The 20,930-nt window shown below is 43.8% G+C and overlaps 1 protein-coding gene across 2 annotated transcripts in view; it reads left to right on the top strand.

Moving 5' to 3' along the window:
• The window catches only part of NFXL1 (nuclear transcription factor, X-box binding like 1), an 86,946-nt gene that overhangs the window by 48,064 nt on the left and 17,952 nt on the right, over positions 1-20,930 (top strand). For both annotated transcript variants that reach the window (XM_066573114.1, XM_066573115.1), the window contains exons 15-19: positions 3,792-3,883; positions 7,583-7,604; positions 8,757-8,891; positions 10,036-10,202; positions 14,692-14,761. In XM_066573114.1, coding sequence (XP_066429211.1) covers positions 3,792-3,883; positions 7,583-7,604; positions 8,757-8,891; positions 10,036-10,202; positions 14,692-14,761 — 486 coding nt within the window. The remainder of the gene's footprint in view (positions 1-3,791; positions 3,884-7,582; positions 7,605-8,756; positions 8,892-10,035; positions 10,203-14,691; positions 14,762-20,930) is intronic.

Here is a 20,930-nt window from a genome sequence, read left to right on the forward strand (position 1 = left end):
GTTTGGAAAAAGCACCTAATGATTCTCAGACTGTGAGAAACAAGATCCTCTGGTCTGATGAAACCAAGATTGAACTATTTGGCCTCAATTCTAAGCATTATGTCTGGAGGAAACCAGGCACTGCTCAACACCTGCCCAATGTTAGTTTTACATTTTTTTTAAAGATTTCTAACATTTTGTTCTCACTGTTTTCATTATGGGGTATTGAGTGCAGAATGATGGGAAAAAACTTGATTTATTTTTTAATTTGCACAACATTGCAACATAACAAAATAGGTAAAAGGTAAATGGTCTAAACATGCTGGGAGTTCTAGTTCCTTCAGAACTGGAACTCCCAGCATGCCCTGACAGGTTAAACTTAAAAAAATGTATATCATATTAAGGTCCTTCTGTTTTCCTGTTTTTCATAGAGCTAATCATGACCATCAAGGGCTTTAGAGTCTAACTCCAGATAACTATTAGGTTTTGACTTAAATTAAAGGGTTGTCCGCTTTAGACCTTCCTTTTTTGGTGGAAGAGTCCCGTAATATAAATTGTTCATGGGTTGTCCCCCTGCTGGGTGCCCATTGATCACGTATAATTTGAACCTGATCCTGGCATTAGACATTTGCTTCTCCTGCAATGCCATTAGGAAAACTAAGGCTTTACATGGTGCCCATGGTCCTTCAGAAAGAGGGGTAGTCATTTTGGCTGCTCTTTACTCCTGATAAGCGATGTAGATAATGAGTTATGGACTCCCCCTTTGTAACTCAGAATGCCCTCATAGGGTATTTAAAACTGAGCTTTCTAAAGCAGATGACTCCTTCTTAAATACAATCTCCTACTCTTTTCCCAAGTTGTACATTGTATTGAGTTTTCTTTATCTTCTGTCCATTAGATGGCTTTATAGCATTTCTAGTGCCTGTAGAACTGACATGAAGGGAATAAGATGATTATATGTGATATTTCTTTGACAGGAGTAGGCCAGTGGAGAATCAATTCACATCCGCGTGTTTTTCACACACGTTTTGGCCATGTGAAAAAACACACAGCGTTTCCTATTTTTGTGCGTACTATGCACCGAAATGGGCCATAAAAGCAAAGGTGCTATTCCTCCATAGGCTCTGGATACTGGCACCTTTGCTGATACCTAGCATACAGCCACATTCCAGTAGGACACCTCTCTGGCGTGGGGGTTAGAGACAATCCAGCCAGGGAGCTTTTTTTTGCTTGGGGTTTTTCTCCCATTCCTTGGAGCTATATACTCCCATTTAGGGATTCCTCCGTAGATAAGGTTGTGGAGGATGGGTTCTCCAACCGTGATCCTTATGTGTTATGTTTTGTCTGTTTTACTTGTTAGTTAGTCTGTAGCCCTTAGTTTTAAATTTACATCAATAAAGGTTACATTTTAGGCACCCGTCTGTCAATGGGCTGTATTTTTAAATGTGCTAAAACACCGTAGAAGGCCCCGGAATACGCAGGGAATAGGATATTTGTAATCCATTAATACACTGCATATTCATAGACTGAAAAGCGCTTGTACCTGGGTGAATGAGTCCGGAAATGTTCTAAAATAACTGTAGCCAATCACTGACCTCAGCGGTCTACTGAATGAGACCAACTCCGTGATTGGCTGCAGTGACCAGGTTTGTATGTGTTCACCTTGTGCTGGGAGAGGGGGTGAGGAAGCCTGCGAGTGAAGCAGAGGGGCTGAGGAAGCCTGCGAGTGAAGCAGAGGGGGTGAGGAAGCCTGCGAGGGAAGCAGAGGGGGTGAGGAAGCCTGCGAGGGAAGCAGAGGGGGTGAGGAAGCCTGCGAGGGAAGCAGAGGGGGTGAGGAAGCCTGCGAGGGAAGCAGCGGGGGGGGAGGAAGCCTGCGAGGGAAGCAGAGGGGGTGAGGAAGCCTGCGAGGGAAGCAGAGGGGGTGAGGAAGCCTGCGAGGGAAGCAGAGGGGGTGAGGAAGCCTGCGAGGGAAGCAGAGGGGGTGAGGAAGCCTGCGAGGGAAGCAGAGGGGGTGAGGAAGCCTGCGAGGGAAGCAGAGGGGGTGAGGAAGCCTGCGAGGGAAGCAGAGGGGGGGGAGGAAGCCTGCGAGGGAAGCAGAGGGGGGGGAGGAAGCCTGCGAGGGAAGCAGAGGGGGGGAGGAAGCCTGCGAGGGAAGCAGAGGGGGGGGGGGAAGCCTGCGAGGGAAGCAGAGGGGGTGAGGAAGCCTGCGAGGGAAGCAGAGGGGGTGAGGAAGCCTGCGAGGGAAGCAGAGGGGGTGAGGAAGCCTGCGAGGGAAGCAGAGGGGGTGAGGAAGCCTGCGAGGGAAGCAGAGGGGGTGAGGAAGCCTGCGAGGGAAGCAGAGGGGGTGAGGAAGCCTGCGAGGGAAGCAGAGGGGGTGAGGAAGCCTGCGAGGGAAGCAGAGGGGGGGGGAGGAAGCCTGCGAGGGAAGCAGAGGGGGGGGGAGGAAGCCTGCGAGGGAAGCAGAGGGGGGGAGGAAGCCTGCGAGGGAAGCAGAGGGGGGGAGGAAGCCTGCGAGGGAAGCAGAGGGGGGGAGGAAGCCTGCGAGGGAAGCAGAGGGGGTGAGGAAGCCTGCGAGGGAAGCAGAGGGGGTGAGGAAGCCTGCGAGGGAAGCAGAGGGGGTGAGGAAGCCTGCGAGGGAAGCATTCTTTTAATTACATAAAACATTTTCAAATTTAATTTAAAAAAATCTGACTACGACTTTAATTGTGACCACCGTATATCAATGTAACACACAAACACAGGACAGCTAGTGCAACAACTAAACACCTAGGACTGTGAGAAAGATTGGTTCTATCGCCTACATTTTATGGCTTTGGATATGTTGTTAATTTTTTGGTTATTTTTTTTAATGTTCCTTCACATCCGAGGTGGTGGAGGGCCTGATGTGTTGGGGTAGCGAGCTCCAGAGTATAAGTGATGCATGAGAGAATGCTTGGAGAGGAATATGTGAGGAGCAAACTAGAGGACAGTAGAGAGGGAGGTCTTGTGAGGACTGGAGATTATATGCCAGGAGGTATCAGAATATTTGGTCAGAGATGTACGGAGGAAACAGGTTGAGGGGCGGAGATTACATGTCGGGAGGTATTGGGATATTAGGTTACAGGTATGTGAAAGGGGACAGGTTGTAGACTGTAGATTACATGTGAGGTTGTATCAGGATATTTGGTCAAGGATGTATGTAGGGGACAGGTTGTATATAGGAGATTACATGTGGGCAGATATCTGGGTATTAGACCAGATATGTATGTAGGGGACAGGTTGTATATAGGAGATTATGTGTAGGGAGGTATCTGGATATTGGGTCAGAGATGCATTGAGGGGACAGGTTGAGGGCTGGAGATTACATGTGAGGTTGTATTGGGATATTGGGTCAGAGATGTATGGAGGGGGTGGTTGTATATAGGAGATTACATATGGGGAGGTATCTGGGTATTAGATCAGAGATGTATGTAGGGGACAGGTTGTATATAGGAGATTACATGTGGGCAGATATCTGGGTATTAGATCAGAGATGTATGTAGGGGACAGGTTGTATATAGGAGATTACGTGTAGGGAAGTATCTGGATATTGGGTCAGGGATGCATGGAGGAGACAGGTTGACGGCCGGAGATTACATGTCGGGAGGTATCGGTATATGAGGTTACAGATATATGGAGCAGACAGGTTGTGGACAGAGATCACATGCCGGGAGGTATCGGTATATTAGGTTATATCAGGTATGTGGAGCAGACAGGTTGTGGACAGACTTGTATGTCATTTTTTTCTTTTTGCATTGCTGTCCATGACGATGTTTTTCTTATCTTTTTGTTAGCCTCAGCCCGCCGGTCCATGGGAGCAGCCTTGTGAACCTGCTTATATCCAGACAGCGTTGCCTTGTCCTCCCTGCAATGTCCCCATGCCCATGTAAGTACAAAACTCCAATGTTAGACATCTGTGTACAATCTGTATTACCCGTTGAGTGGTTGTACATTGCTCTAACCATAGCAACTGGATACAATTACATATAATGCCCTTTAAGCCCGACGCTTAAGTTGGATGAGAAGATCTATGTAGTAGTAATTTCCAATTCCAGTAGATTTTTATGATTAAGGTGCGTTTGATGTGATCTATAGAATGCGATAACCTGCTCTTTTATTTTACATTGCGTTCCTCAGCTTCAGGAAAAGCCTTTTTATATCCTTTCCATCTTTTCTGTTGTTGACTACGAGCGTCTGGGCTCTGCCTGTTCTTGCTATTATACTATACATGGGGGATTTGGTTTTGGTGAGACACGAGTTCACGTTACGTTAATATCCTTCACATGGCTTTATTGCTTCCTCTTTAGGTTGATGCTTTATGATGATGAGATGTCTGGCTGTCTCTCCGTGACTAGCAGGACATGACTTTGGCCCGTGGTTTAATGCTTCCAGATGTAGTCTGTGTTCTTCTGCTTTTATTGATCAGCAGCTTCGAGTACAGCATTTATATAGTTGCTTATGTTTTTTTTTTTAAGTGCAGGACATGATGAAAAAAGATGTTAATTTATACAATGACGTTAATGGATCTCCCTGACCAATTCTGTATGTCTTTTGCAGATTGAAGTTTGTGGCTGTTTATGTAGCCTAGGTTTAAAGCACATGAGACCTGCCCACCTGCTCCACACTTAAGACACAGACAGTATTAGGCCATCACCGGAGGCTTCAGACTGATTTCTCTAATTTGTCTTGGAGGATACTGTAGTCTGGAGGGTGGCTTTACATCTGTGCCGGAACTTCCGGTTGGAGGTCCCATCACAGATGCGGCTGGAAATACCGGGAGAAAAAGCGCAGCATCCAAAAGGCGGAAAGTGGGCGGACCCCATTATAGTCAATGGGGTCCGCCGGTGGTGTTCGGTTCTATCCAGAGACAGAACCGTTCAGCCACGGGGATTCCCCTTTCTGCTCGCTGAACGGAGAAGGAAAGTGGAATCCCCAGCACAGGTGTCAAAGCAGCCTAACTGATGTGATCACGCTACATGTAGCGTATTTAACTCTTCACACAATTACTTCCTAAGCCAAATTGGATGACTTTAACCCTCTAAACAGCTGCATTAAAGGGTTGTACCAAGATCCTAAGTTTTCCCTACTCACGGGATAGGTGATAACTATCTGATCGGTTGGGGTTCCTCACAGATCATGAGAACGGGGATCAAGTATCCCTAGATGAATGAAGTGGCGGTCGAGAGTGCACATAGGCTCTTTATTTCAATGGGACTGCTGGAGATAGTCAAGCACTTGTATTCTTTTTCTGATAGTCCCATTGAAATGAATGGAGCGGTGGCACACCTGTTTGAAAGTTGTTGTGATTGTAGACTTGTTCAGTTGACAGCCATGTGCTAACACTTTCTTAATACAGTATACCCACATATGTGGATGAGCCATGGCTGTATTGACTGCCGCAGAGAGAGGGGGATAAACGGCCCCAGACTGCACTCGTCTAATGCGGATACGATGGATCAGGCATGTTTAAAATCTTTCTGTCGAAAATGTGTATGGCAATCTCTTTCATCAGAACTAGATTTTGTAAATCAAGCAAGCCAATAGCCATTTTAACAGCGCCAATGTACACATAACAATAACTACCTTGTATTGTCCACCTCTGTAAACTGGTATGAAATTCTATTCACCCTCTTCCATCCATTAGACTCCGTTCACTCCTGCATTATGTGCTTTCTGCCTGGGGTTCCCGACTGCACTATTCTTGCCATCAAAAGTACCAGAAAGTCAACAGAAACCTGACGGACTCCATCCTCAGGCAATGGGATCTGTCCGAACCTGTTGGGATCCATTATGTCTCACATACAGTACTGCCATGGCTCCATTACATAAGAGTTTTACTAGGAGTCATGTGATCACCAGTATGATACATCTCCATATTTTCATTTTTTTGCAACTCAACAGCAGTGAGGTTAATGTTTCCTTCTATTTATGGAGGTGCACTTTATGATAGCAATTACATAGCTAAACGGACTTGATATTAAGGGGGCCTGTCTACGGGCAAGTCACGCCCTCTGAAGCTTTCCAAACCACTGCTATGGAAAGCGCTGGCACACTGTCCACAAGTGGAGAATCATTACGATTCTCCCGGCTCATGGCGGGCAATTCGCAGCATGCTGCGAATTGCCCCGATTCTCCGCTGTCAGCCTATCTATCAGATAGGGCTGACTGGCAGAGATTCGGCGGCGACTCCTGCTCCCGGTCGGCGGCTCCCGCAACGCCCGTGGACAGGGGGCCTTCAGGTTGGAGTAATATTGGTAACTACGTACCAAGAAGAAGTTTTGTGATTCTGTCAATCACATCCAGTAAAAGAAGAGTTCCAGTAATGCAATGCAGCATCCCGCTACTAAACCCTTATATTCCATCTGCAGTTCATTACAATCTTTAACCCTTTCCAATCCACTGTCTGACCTGTGAAGACATTATGATTTAAGGCTGTACAGCTCCGATGTTGGAAGACGTCCGTCGGGGTTCTCTTACTGTATATTGCCAGCCTCTCTGCTGTCAGAGCCTATCCAACGTGTCACCTCATGCAGTACTGGCTTTAGCCAGCATATAGCGCTGTTGTATAACGCCAGAAAAAGAGTAAGCCCCTTAGAACAACCAGGATACAAATTAGATTGGAAAGGGTTAAGTCTATTACCTGCCGCTAGACATATTCAGTATCCATCATTTATAGGTAGACTCCGCTACCTGCTCATAATCATTGAATATTCCGGAGGAACATAACTGAATAAATGTCTTACATAAATAATATATTGAAAAAGAGACCTAGTCTATAAATTATTAAATTGTTGTGTATTACGTATTAGAGCATTTGTTCATATAGATTGCTGGTTTATTTGCTGTGTTGAAGCGTCTGTTGACAGATGGACCAGAGTATGTGCAGTACCGAGGACCCTACGTGTTTTATTGTGTGAGGCATAGTGGAGAATTTAGACTCAAGTTACTGGGACACTATTGATCAGAAAAAGACTCTTTAACACTTAAAGGGGTTGTTGCACCAAAATGTGTTCTCCCCTATAGGATAGGAAATAACTAGCTGATCTGTGGGGGCCTGGCTGCTTGGACCCCTGTCAATCAGGAGGCTGAGGGTCCCAGAGGTCTCCAAATGAATGGAAGCAATGGTCAGGCTTGATCACTACTGGTCCATTTAATTCAGTGCGACTGCTGGAGATAGCCAAGTTCAACTGCTCTGTTATCTCTGTTAGTGCCAACAACGTGGTGGTGTGCACACATAACCCTCACGCCAAAAATGTGAGGACCTTCAAGGCCTTCATTCTCATGATCCGTGGGGGCATCCACCTGCAGATAGGAGATAACTTTTGGTGGGACAAGCCCTTTAAGGCAGCTCAACATCATGGCTTTCCGTGTGGGGTTGGGCCAAGTCCCTTCTCATATATCCAGATTTGCACCCTTCCGCTCCTACGTATAGTCACACGTTCCATCAGTGACCAGTCAGCTGCTCTGTATGGGTCAAACACGTGGACTGAACTTAAATCTACATTTTCTATCATACTTGTTGCTGTTTCACTATATCAACTAATGCCAAACATTTCCTAATTTCATGATTCTTATTATTTTTTAGGGAGTGTCTCGGCAAACATGAGGTGAGTACTTGAGGTCACATTTTTGGGTGAGTTAATATACTTGTCACTCGTCATTTAGTGTTGCGATGTCGTCTTAGGAAACAATTTGTGAGTGTGTTTCCTATAATGTCCAAAAAAGACGTAAAAAGTTTAGGAATGCCCCACCATGATGCCATGATACAGGTTATATGGGAAAAGAATAAAGATAAAATATTAAACTATCACTATTGGAGGAGTCTTCTAATTGCCAATTTCTCGTTTTAAGAGAGACCTAAATAATTTCTACTTCTGATAGTTATATATAATATATATAATCTTTATTTATTTTTTTTATATGTACACTGATTATCCTTAACATTAAAACCACTGACAGCTGTGAAGTTAAAAGGGTATTCCGGGCTTTTTCAACTGCTGACTGATCCTCCATGAATAGGTCATCTGTAGTTGATCAATAGTGATCCGCCGCTCAGGATCCCTGACCATCAGCTGATCCTCTGACCTACTGTCAGTGCAGTGGCCAGATGTCGCTTTCAATGGTCAGGGCAGGAAGTGAGAGCGTTGATTATCTTGTGACAATGGCGCCTATCAAGGAAGGAAGTATATTAAGCAGAAAGTCAAGTTGATGTGTTGGAAACAGGAAAAATGAAGAAGTGGAAGGATCTGAGGGACTTTGACAAGAGGCAAATTGCTATGTCTAGAGGACTGAGCCAAAGTGTCTCCAAAATGGCAGGACTTGTAGGGTATTCCTGCTATATATTAGTGGTTACTACCTACCATATGTGGTCAAAGGAAGGACAACTGGTGAATCAACAAAAGAGTCCATGGGCACACAAAGCTGGTTGATCCGAGTGGTGACTAGCCTGTCTGGTCTGATGCCACAGAAGAACTAACTGTGCAGAAGTTACTACTGGCCATGATAGAAAGATGACCGGGGAAGGCAATGGCAAACCACCCCGCAAAAACAGTCTGCTAAGAAACCGTCACGATCCATTGTCTGTAAATGTGCCCCCATCCGCATGTACAGACAATAGGACGAAAAATCTACAATGTAAAATTAAACTATGCGATCTGCCGTTAATTAGTATAAAGCAATATATGATACATTCTCGTTAAAAATGGAATGTAAGCTAATCACAGCTTGTATGTAACTGGATTAGTTTTGTTTCCCCCCAGGTGAGTCTCTTGCCATGTCACGCTGCGGGCCCCTTCTCTTGCAAGAGACCGTGCGGACGCCACCTTCCTTGTGGAAATCACACTTGCTTAAGAGAATGTCATAAAGTCACGGAAGATAATGGCAACAAAGAAAAAGTAAGAAGTAGTGTATAAAGTTTCACAGCTAGTCTACCAATCATACAAGCCATCAGGGACCGCTTCTTCCTGACCATGTGCTTCCAAGAAAGAATTCTGTTACAAGATCCACCAATTGCACTAGATTGAGTTGACATATTGAGGGGGTGCCACACACCGCGAGGCCAACTTTGCTTCACTGGGCAGAACTCTTTTCAGGATAGGAACATTTGCTATTGTCGAGAGGAGACTTTTACTATTATTGGAGACTGGGGAGGTTACCTTTATTATGTTGGATTGTAATGTGACGGGAAGGGGAGATAGACAATGCATCAAGCTTTTCAGCGCCGAACTTTTGCTTTTGAACAATATATGATTATATCACTGGAGTTTATGATGTGCTATTGCTATTTATCCCATGTTCCCGCACTTCATAGGTTGGGGATCTTAGGCTGGGTTCACACAGGGCAGATTTGCCGCGGAAATTCCGTCCGGAATTTCCCTGCGGCAAGGCTGCCTGTGGCCATTAATCCCAGGATTAGCCAGCCATGTGGACGAGGTTTGTCAAAAATCTCGTCCACATGGGACGGCCAATCCGTCGTGACAAAGTCGGCGCAGATTCCCCGCCCGCAGCATGTCAATTTTTTTTCCATTGCGCCCGCACTCTCCTCTATGGGAGCGCCGGCCGCAACGGAAAAGCGTCCGGCCAAGCCACTCCAAAACCCACTGCAAAGTGCCGCAAGTTTTGAAGCAGCGCTTTCCCGGCAGAAATCTTGCGGTTTTTCGCTGTTGCCAAACCGCAAGATTTCCGGCGGGATTCCACCCTGTGGGAACCCAGCCTTACAGTCTCCTTTTCATTGCCTGCATTTCAAGTTCATTTTGTTTTCTGGGCATTTGCTTTATCCTATTAAGCAAAACTAATGGGATTTACCTTGGAATGTCTTTAATGTTTTAAAAATGTTGCTTCTTTAAAATAATTAATTAAAAGCATTCAAATACATTCTCAGACCCTGAACTGAATGCAACTGAAAGAAAACGCTGCTGCCATCTGCCCTAGTCACTTAAAGGCAGTGCAGAAAATTGCTGTATTATGTGATATAACAGGCCTATATGAACCTAGCCCGTGTGTGGTTTACCTAAAATCTAACTAATTGATGCCTTCTAGTTTGGTCGAGAGTGCTTAATGTGTGAAGGAGAATGCTCAAAACCACGGCCACCAGGGTGCCCACACCGCTGCAATCTACCATGTCATCCTGGCGACTGCCCACCATGCCTTCAGATGATCAGGACGAAGTGCCACTGCAAAATTAGCAGTCTTTACATCGAGTGCAAGTATGCTCCGTCTTTACTTTTCTTCTTCATGTTGTACTACATGCATGTTAATGATATGAATATACAAGAGTTTGCAGGGCTGTAGAATAAGTGGAAGATTGCAGCCTACATTGTGCTTAGTGAGTGCTATATAGTGAGCAGAGGCAGCAGCAATGCCACTGTCTCTATTAGAGCTGCTGATCACATGATTGCTAGGTGCCCCCAAGAATGACTGAGCTGATGAGACTTAGTAGACCCTGATAAGTCTTGCTATGTCACTATAGGAAGGGGGATGTTTTCTCTTGTAACATGGGGTCCTATTGAGGCCATCAGTTTCAGTGGAAAGATGAAAGAAGTGAGATTGCACCATTTCTGCCTGCTCTGGGAGAAGTTTAATTATCATTACCTTCTATATTCACCTAAGTAAGCTATAGACCATAAGTATACAGTCAGGAGGATGAGCTGTGATCTCCTCTATTATACCTGTGTGGCAGGAGCTGTGTGATCATCATCAGTAACTGTGATAGGAGTGTCTGTGTCCCCCTCTAGGTAGTTTCTTTGGTAGTTTCCATGTAACGGCATCACATACGCTGAGAAATAGACTAGTTTCTGACAGCATAAACCCAAGTAAATATGAGCTGGTCAAAATTGAGATCACATGACCATCTGAGGAGAAAGAGGCCAGGAGTTCCAGAATGAACAGAATAACTAACCAAGGTAACACTAATTCACTTATATATACTGACTATGCCAACACAAACTATCTTACCCACTCCATTCATCTAACACTATATGAGGGTGTACCCTCCTCCCCCCAAAAAACACAACGGAATCTTCTTCTGTTGGGCAGGGCGTTATTAGTGCAGGTTTCTGTTGAAATAAAATCCCTGGAGCCGAACGCAACCTTCCGCAACAACATCGGCTGCCATACCGCCTCAGAAGGGTTCCACAGACATTCACCTAGCAACACAAGCAACACTCCGCTCACAAGAAGAATGTGCTTTTGTTTTGGCTACCCCTTTGTATATGCTGTATAAGGGCTCATGCACACAGGGGTATTTGCACTATGTAGTACACAGTAATGAAACGCCATTAATTTGCATTGGGGTATTCAGACCTGGGGTTTCACACTTGGATTTATGTAAAAAAACAAACCACAAAATCTATATTACAGACTGAGATAGCCCATTGAAGTCAATGGGATTGCAGGAATACTCCATGAATATGCATGATACTTACATATTAACCCATGAAATCAATATGTCCTCCTTGCGTGTTTTGGGGGGGGGGGTGTTGCACACATGAAAAACACAATTAATACATGCGCAAAAAATGCACAAACAGGGATAGATATGCAAGGAAGAGGCATAGTATCAGTCCATGAAAATGCTGAGCATTCATTGACCAAAACTACATACCACTGTGTGAATGAGCCCTAATGTATCAAAACAACTTGAACAGAACTAGGAACCCATTTTAATACTTTGTTTTAGTGTGAAATTACAAACGTAAAATAAAGAATTTTAAATGTCAATTTTTTTTTTGTAATGTTTTGTACACTCTACCCTTAACCCCTTGAGTGGCACGCCCGGAAATTTTCCGGGACGAGCTCCACTGCTCATAGCAACATAGCCCGGATGATTTCCGGGCTATGTATCACTATGGGAGCTGCAGAGCACAATGCCACAAGCTGTGACAGTGTGCTCTGCCTGCACAGACCCACAGAGAACAAAGCAAGGGCTTTGAAAAACCAGCAGAAGATATTACCGATCTGCCGGCAATCTCCTGCTTTGTTTACAGGTTGCCATAGAGACCATCGGCTTGTCAGAAGCAAGCCGATGGTCTGTGTGGCAGGGAGAGCTTGGTGCTTGGCTGTGAGAGGACAGCTAGGTACCAGCTCTTACAGCAGAGATCAGAGAAAACCTCTGATCTCTGCTGTTAACCCTTTACATGCTGCAGTCTATGTGACTGCAGCATGTAAAGGGCTGTCACCATCGGACCCCTGGAATGTGATCAGGGGGTCCTGATGGGTCCCTGTGGAAGTCCCCTAAAGGGACAAAAAAAAAAAGTAAAAAAATTATTTTAAAAAATTATAAAAACACTTGTCTCCCTTTACTTTGTAAAAAATCAAAAATACAATCACACATGTGGTATTCGTGTGCGTCGTAATGAGCCAGAGAAGGAAGTTAATGCATTATTTAACCCCTTAATGACATGGCCCCTTTTTTTCTTTTTTCCCCATTTCTTTTTTTCCTCCCCCCTGTTTAAAAAATCACAACTTGTCCCGCAAAAAACAAGCCCTTATATGGCCATGTCAATGGAAAAATGAAAAAGTTATGGCTCTTGAGACGCAACTGCAAAATTAGTTGAAATTCAATGATTAGACCATTTTAAAAAACCTGCCCTGGTGGGCACGACAGGGTGGTAGGAAACCCGCCACTCAAGGGGTTAAAGGAATCTGTCAGCTTGAACACGCTGTGCAATCTGCAGGCATGATGTTATAGAGCAGGAGGAGCTGAGCGGACTGATATATAGTTTTATGGGAAAAGACTCAGTATAACTTGTATGAACTGAACAGTCCAAAGATTGACAGTTAACCCTCTGTATACATAGAAAAATCAGTTGTATCAGCAGCACAACAATCATCCATAAGGGAGAGCAAATTGGGAAATCAGTGCAGCTCTTAAGTGGATATGGACTCAAATGCACAAAAAAATGGTCCGAAAAAAAAGGGATAGAGCAGCACTTGAAGGTGCACAAAGCAGTGAAGATACTCACATAAAAGTATATGTTTCCTTATTCAGTCTCTTCAATCGCCAAAAACAAGGCAACGTTTCAACCGCCATCTGCGGTCTTTGTCAAGCACGTGAAATTTGGCGCAAGCATTCTTTAGGTCCTAAGTGAAGAGAGTGGAAGGGATGACACATTCTGCAGAGGGACATCGGTACATGAAGCCTGAGCAGAATCAAACGCTCCTCTATGTGTATATATATTTCATTCCTCGGTTCCTAAAGTAACCTTGACTTCATAAACTTTTCCGTGTGAACAACATGTAAACACCTATATCAAATTAACTCGGGTGAAGCCGGGTTTATCAGCTAGTCACTTAATATAGGTGATATTCGAGGAGTATTGCAGCCTCATCAATCAGGTATGCCTAATTATTATTCAAAATACTCAAATAATGTTTCCAAGCTCTTCTATTTTATTGTTGCAATGCAGGAGGTTATATAATGTTATAACCCCCACAAAATCCACAATTCAACAATTCAAAGTCCACAACATGTGTGATACTTCTCTCTTAGTAAAACATTACAAAGGTTAATTATGACAAAACTGCATGCTCAGCGTCTGAGACCCTGTTAGTAAAATTACAATATGTGTCTTTTGTACACATACGTCTTGCTATGCACACGGCACAAATATTATGCACATGACACTACTGCGTAAAATATAATTCAATACTTGCACCATAAAACTATATATCAATCTGCTTAGCTCCTCCTTCTCTATAACACTCTGTCTGCAGTTTGGACAGCGAGTTCGAGCTGACAGATTCCCTTTAAGGTGAGCTTGTAGCCAGCAGCTCAAAATTGGTATGCAGGTCAGTACCTACAACCAATGATTACTTGCTATTTATTTATTTTTCCTCAGATCCTTCTCCTTGGCTACGTTTTATCTCAGATCTATTGGGACAGAGCTGTGATCTGTGACTATAGTTAAGCTACAGTGCTTAATCTGAAGTAGGCTGGGACACAGCCCCTGTCTCATCATTGGTTCACGCTGTAGAGAAGGCAGACAGAGGGTGTGGCCTGGACTACTTCTGATCAGGCACTGTAGCTAAAATATAGTCACAGATCACAGCTCTGTCCTAATAGAGATGAGCTAAAAACAACAAAGATGCCAAATCGCTAAAAAGTGGTCATTTAGGACCAAAACACTGTCCATTTAAGGGTCCAAAGCTACAAGATGTTTTGTAGCTATAGGCAGCTGCTCCACACTTTGTAATTTACCTACATGCCAAGAAATGGTGAGCTGTGATGACGGAAAGACGTTCAGCACCTGGTGCCCTGGATATCATCTTATCTTTTTCGTGTTATTCTCTGTACACGCTGAGAACAAAGAATATGAAAGGTTCGCAGGTCTGAGTTTACACGAACTCCTAAACTTCTCACCCGTAATCAGGGTTTCTTGTTCTGAAGTGCAATAAAAACTGACCTCGAGTTAAAGTTTTTGAAAAATCCTAATTATTAAAGTACCTGCCAAAATAACAAAACATTCCTGAGATATGATTTATCTCATGGCTGGGTATCTGAAGACGAGCTCATATGGTCTGCTGGCGCCCAGTCATTGGTAGGATCCCAGAACCTATGATGCTCTGTGAGCACATTTGTGTGCGGATGTTTTGCTCTTCGCCTCTCGTAGTGCTGGAAATCGTTGTGTTGAATTCATTGTGATTGTCAGGTTGTATTTCATAAGAGAATAATAAGTTTTTTTTCCTTTTGTTTAGAAAACTTTCTTTGGCCAACGAGGAAGAAAAGAATATGTTGACTTCATGCAAAAATCAGTGTCCAAAAGAGGTAAGAATTGGCCGAAGACGTCTTAAAGCCTGCCATGTCTTACTGTTTTGTAAAGAATATGTGGAAAGACTTGTGGAATGTCAATGTTTTCCTACCTCTGTTGGAGAATATTTGCTGTTGCCGTAACATGTTTGCCAGTCCAAGGAGAAGTTCATATCACATTTGGGCAATATAATAAATCTATATATACTATTGGCAAACTGCTTTAGGACAGGAAACCCAAAACCAGGTGTAGGCCCTTCAGTAAGACCCGAACCTGTTCTTCATAAGGGTAGCACATCCCCAGATCATGATAGTGTTGCCCGTATTGACGCCATCTCTGCGGACTGCAGTCAACCATAGTGGCCAGGTGACATCTGTATGGACATCATATCAACACTAAGCCAGACATCATGTACAATCCAAACTTTGTGCAGACATGTTCCTAGATTCTTTGTATAGGCCTCACACCCCAAAACACTCCCAACCTTCTTTAGACCTGAACAGGGACTCGGACCTCAGTACACTGCAGCATCGGAAAAGAAAAGTAGACAGATGTCATGTAAGGCATAAAGAAAGGATGTGGCCAGCCAGTAAGAAAACTGATATCTCTCCCTGTCCTCTCTTATGATGTTTCAGGCCTGTTCGTACTGCACATGTCTCCAAATATTACTAACGAATGAGCAGTGCAATCTGACCGCCATTCTTGTGAATCCGTCTGCTGAATCTCAGAGACCCCTCTATGAAACCCTGGGGTCTTACAGAACAATGTTCATACCCACCAACCCATGTAAAAGGGCTTTAAAGAGGCTGTCTGGACTATTGTATCACTAATTGCGACCTATCCTTAGGATAGGTCTTCAGTGACTGATTGGCGGGTGCCCACCTCTCAGGATCCCTGCCTATTAGCTGATCACTGGGTCCGCTCTCAATGCAGATAGTGCTGGAAGTAGATAGCACTGTTCTAATTCAGTCCAGTTCAATTCAATAGGAGCTGTGCTTGTATTAGCGCGGTCAACATTGCCAGTTTGGTATCTGCTTCCAGAGTTGTCCGTGCTGACAGTGGACCCAGTGATCAGTGGGGGTCCGCCACTTGGGAATCCCCTCTGATCAACTATTGCTGACCTTTCCCAAAGATTGGTTATCAATAGGTGTTGAGCATTCGTATGATTACCAACACCGTTGTCAGATTGCGCTGTCCATAGTGCAGCGCTCCAGGTTGGTATTGCAAGTGCAGCTCCCATTGAATTCAATGCAATATCAACCTGGCCGCTGCACCATGGATTGCGCAATCTGCTACCTGCACTGTCCGTCCTGACAGTGGTGCTGGGAATCAGCTGATTGGTGGGCATCCCAAACAACAGGGGTATGTTAATCAACTATTTATGAACTATCCTGAGCATAGGTCATCAATAGAAAACATTCCAAAAGTCCCGAACAGCATCATTAAGGTACTTTTTCTTGTCATTACTAAGAGACCTTTAACTTACAAGACAGGGCATGTGAATGAACAAATTCTATCTTCTCTTCATAACCATCCAAGAGATGGATGGAGAGTAGAGTTGAGCGAACATACTCTGCTGAGCTTGATGCTCGTTCGAGTATTAGTGTACTCAATGGTGCTCGTAACTTGAACGAGCATCAAATCGTGTTCGACCCCGCCCCAGTTTTTGGCTCCTCCCCACTGTGACGAGAGAGAGAGAGAAAGGGAGAGGGAGAACCCCCCCAAAAAAAGCTCAGGACCCGGCGTCCCACATACAAAAATGCTCAAGTCCCTAATTGTAGTCAATGGGGTTCGTTACTCGAGTAGAGCTCTCGAATTTTACGAAAAGCTTAACTCGAATAACGCGGACCTGAGCATTTGGGTGCTCGCTCATCTCTAATGAAGAGTCATTCTCAAAGTTAGAATACAACTGATGAATATCCACTAGGCTTGAGTGGACCTTTAACACATGACAGAAGGTTTACACTATAGCATGATGGGTTCTGTTTTCTGCTCAACCATACAGATGGCTGGGTCCTGATCTGACAAATGTGAAGCAGCAGTTTCCCATGGGTGCACTCTTTGGGTTCATGGTCTGGGTAGCATTTTCCTGGCATGATCTTGGACCATTGGTCATCAATGGTGACCTTTACAGAGACCTGTTCAAGATCACTAGCTGCACCCATATCTTCAAGAAGTATTCCCCGACCATGGTGCAATCTTTCAATACGACAACGCTATGTGTCATCAAATTCTCCATACTGCTTTGGCCCCCAAACTCACCGGACTGTAACCCCATTGAACATGTTTGGGATATACTGGAAAGGGCTGTGAGGTCTGCTTCCACTTATGCACAAAATGTGCCCCAAATGACGGAGCTGCTGCAGCGGGCATGGGTCGAGTTGAGTAGGGAGGATGCTTGCCACCCTGTGGAATCTGTTCCCCGATGTCTGAAAGTTGTACGTGCCCAACCTGTCATTGGGTAGGTGTTCTCAGTACAATGTTTGCTCCGTGTACAACATATAACAGCAACGAGGATGTTGTTCTAGCGCCAAAAGACGAAATAAACAATATACCTTCAATGAAATCTTCTCATGTGAGCCGGGCAGTGCTTAAGGGGTTTCTCATACTCTTTGACTTCTGTTGGCCTAATTAAGTAAACTAAAAAGATTTTTTCATTTTCCGCTTAGTTGGGACAACTATTTCTGCAGTTGTGCCAGCTGACCTTCCTGCTTTACTTGAGCTATTTTCAGGAAATCAATAAGAAAAAAAAGTTTTGTGCCATCGGATTAGCTTAAGTCAGATTTTGCACTAATGCAAGGATTTGGAGGACTGGCAGGCAATTATACAGCCATTATCTTGGCTTCTTCTTTCAGCTGACGTATGGGGAACTGCATGTTTAGATAACACTGTGGGGTTTATTGAAGGACAATATAAGCAGTCAAAGGCGCGGCGTTGTAGAAAAGCGGAGCGGAAAATCATAATGATGATCTTTGTAACTACAGCAGAGCAGCTAATCATAACTTAAGCTACAATAAGCTTTGTTTTTTCTGTCTTTTTCCTCTTTTTCTCTGATCTATTGGAAAATGTCCTATTGTAACATATCCGCAGATAGCGGCTAAGGATCAAATCGGCGGTAAATAAGCTGTTCTCCGTATTAGTTGTCACATGACACGATAAGGTTTTACTTGTTAGAGCGTGTTTTGGAATTAGCAGCAGCTTGTTATAATTGGATATACCACGGTAGTTTATTTTAACCCCTTCATGACCGAGCCCGTTTACGCCTTAATGACCAAGTAATGTTTTATATGTTTTTTTCCCATCAACACAGCAATATAAGGGCCTGTTCTTTGTGGGACTAGTTGTATTTTTTAATAACCTTATTTTGTGATACATATACTATATAACTTTTATTATTTTTTTTTTTATAGGGATTGGGGGGGTGGAAGAAATTTCGCCTTTTGTTTTTTTGGATTTCATGTCTACGGTGTTCAGCATGCAAAATAAATAATGTGATAACATTATTCTCTAGGTCAGCATGATTCCGGTGATAATAGCACTGTATTGTAAAGCCTATGAAACTCAGCCAGAGGCTAAGCCTCATACTCTATTATGGCTGGCAGATCCAGAGGCCATTTTCAAATAATCGGGACCCCACAATCACATCGCAGGGTCCGATGGGTGACAGAGGAAGCCTTCTGCTTCTGTCAGCCTTTTACATGCCGTGGTCGAAGTGACTGCAGCATGTAAAGTGTTAAACAGTGGGGATCTGAGGTTTCCTGTTCTGTTTGAGCAAGTTCAGGCTGTTATCCAATAGTGGGGCACCTACTCTCTCTGGCATGGAAGACTTGTGTCAGGCTTCTGATGCAGGGCCGTGAAAAGGTAATTGTATCAGAATAAATCCCTTAAACAGCTGCCACCATAAGGCATGTTGGCGGTCGTTAAGGGATTAAGTTCATACAGTTGCATGAAAATGTAAGCAATCATCTCCATCAAATGTTACCTTTTATCTGCAGATAAGATTTGTACAGTGTTGAGGATTAAATTTGGAGCATTCTTCCCTGAAAATGTCTTTCAGGTCATCAATATTTCTGGAATGCCTTGCGAGCTTAGCCCTTTTTAGGTTATGCAACTGCATTTTGATAGGTTTAAGATCAGGACTCTGACTCGGCCGTTGCAAGATGCAAATGTTTTTATCTTCAACTATTCTTTAGTTGAAGTACTTGTGTCACTTTGGGTCATTGTTTTGTTGTATCATCCAGCGCTTATTCAGTTTGACATGTCACTCTGTAAAAAAAAATCCTCAGAAGCAGCAGCAGCATGCAGGACATTATACAACAGTACTTTACCATGTAGCTATGAATCCACCACTGGAGCGAGATAGAAAATTTACTAGAGCCTTTTAATACTAGTGTTTCTCTGTGTCTCTCTGCTTCTGCTCCCTTCTCCATAGACTTCTATGAGCAACTGTAATCCGTAACTGTAATTTCTCAGTAAATGTTAAAAGCTGTATCCCACCTGGAGCACCACAAGTATTTTTCAACCTTGCAATTTGCATCCTTTTTTTTCCCGCCAGGGAACAGTACATGGCCTATAAGACTCAACACACTTGCTCTGAAGTAAGATAGAAGAACTAGCGTTACGGTGTCTTCTCTTTTCACTTTTCTTCTTCTCCCCTCTTCTCTTCATAGAATTCTATGGACAACTGTAATCTGATCTCTCAGGGAATATTAAAAGCTGTGCCCTTTCTGGAGGCAGATTTCTCAGTGAACTCATAGGATGCGGGGGAGGGATTACAGTCTCGTTAGTGCACTAGTTACAGTGTTACTCAATATTATTTTAATGCAGGTTCCTTTTATCGTGACTTGCCAAGAACGGACATTCTATACTGACATGAAGACGTTAGATTATAATGCCATTGGTCACGGTCAATCCGTGATAGTTTTACTGTAGGCAACTAACTATTGTGTAAATCTCATGTGAAAACAAAAATGTAAATTTTGCAACCGTTGACGCGGGAATTGTACTCTCCTACTTTGTAATCCCCCGCGTGTCCAGTCTATCACTTGTGCTTTGGAATATCTAGTTGTTTTTGTCAGGAGAAAAAATGTAAATGCGCGTTATGGAACGCATTAACCGTTGCGGTTACAAATTAGCACAGAAGACGTTCTCACATAAAGTGCCAGAGAGCACATTGTGCTTTGTAAATTATGGACAGACTGTTCATAGTTTGTGTCCGAGATAAATGTAATCTTTTACTATTAAAACAAGGTCTGAGTGTTTCAAATGGACGTGAGAATATTCTTCAAGCTCATCTGCCAGCATAGACAATGGTAAATGGCTTTTCTGTACAGCTTGTCAAAGGATTTGTGCCTGTCTGTAGTGCATTTTCTTTAATCCGGTTTCTGATAACCTAGAAATTCTGATAACCCAAGATTTTTCTTCCCTGCACAGAACTTTTGTGATGATCCTCATTTCACAATAATGGCACCAGAACTTTGAGCAAACACAGCTCCTTCTTTGATTCAAATAAACCGCCCCCCCCCCCCCCCCCAAAAAAAGAAACATTCGTACAACATTGGAAACTATTTATAGGCTATCCTTCGAATAGACCATCAATAGTAAATCAGTGGGGGTCTGGTGCCAGGGAACCCTGATGATGTGCTGTTTGTGGGGCCAGTACGTTCCTGTAGAAACTCAGTGCATGAAGAAGACGGCTCCCTTCCCACTGAAGTGACCACTCTTAGTATTACAGGTGAAGTTCTCATTCACTTTAATGGGAATTTAGTCTGCAATACCAAGTCTGGCCACTGCAGTAGGAACAGAGCTGTCTGCTTCCTGTAGAAATCGGCTAATTGAGAACACGCCCGGTAAACAGCTGATCGTCAAGGATCTCTGGCATTAGACCACTGCTAATCTACTATTGAGGATCTCTTCTGCACTTGGGCCATCAATAATTTACAACTGGGCATCCCCTTTAAAGTATCCTTATTCAGAGAGCTGTCTAGAGAGACATCTTGGCGTAATTGAACCAAACTGGGTAATAATACTATCCAGGATGTGCTTATGCAATCCATGTGAAAAACAATCTCGACAACAGACAGAAGATAATGCTACAGCTGTTGTTGAGTGGTCTATGGGGAATCTGCAAGGGACAAGTGGTGCATGCTGGGACCCACACCAACCATTCCCTAGAATTCAGCACTG

The sequence above is a fragment of the Eleutherodactylus coqui genome, chromosome 7, assembly GCF_035609145.1.
Source record: "Eleutherodactylus coqui strain aEleCoq1 chromosome 7, aEleCoq1.hap1, whole genome shotgun sequence".
In the NCBI taxonomy this organism is placed as follows: Eukaryota; Metazoa; Chordata; class Amphibia; order Anura; family Eleutherodactylidae; genus Eleutherodactylus; species Eleutherodactylus coqui.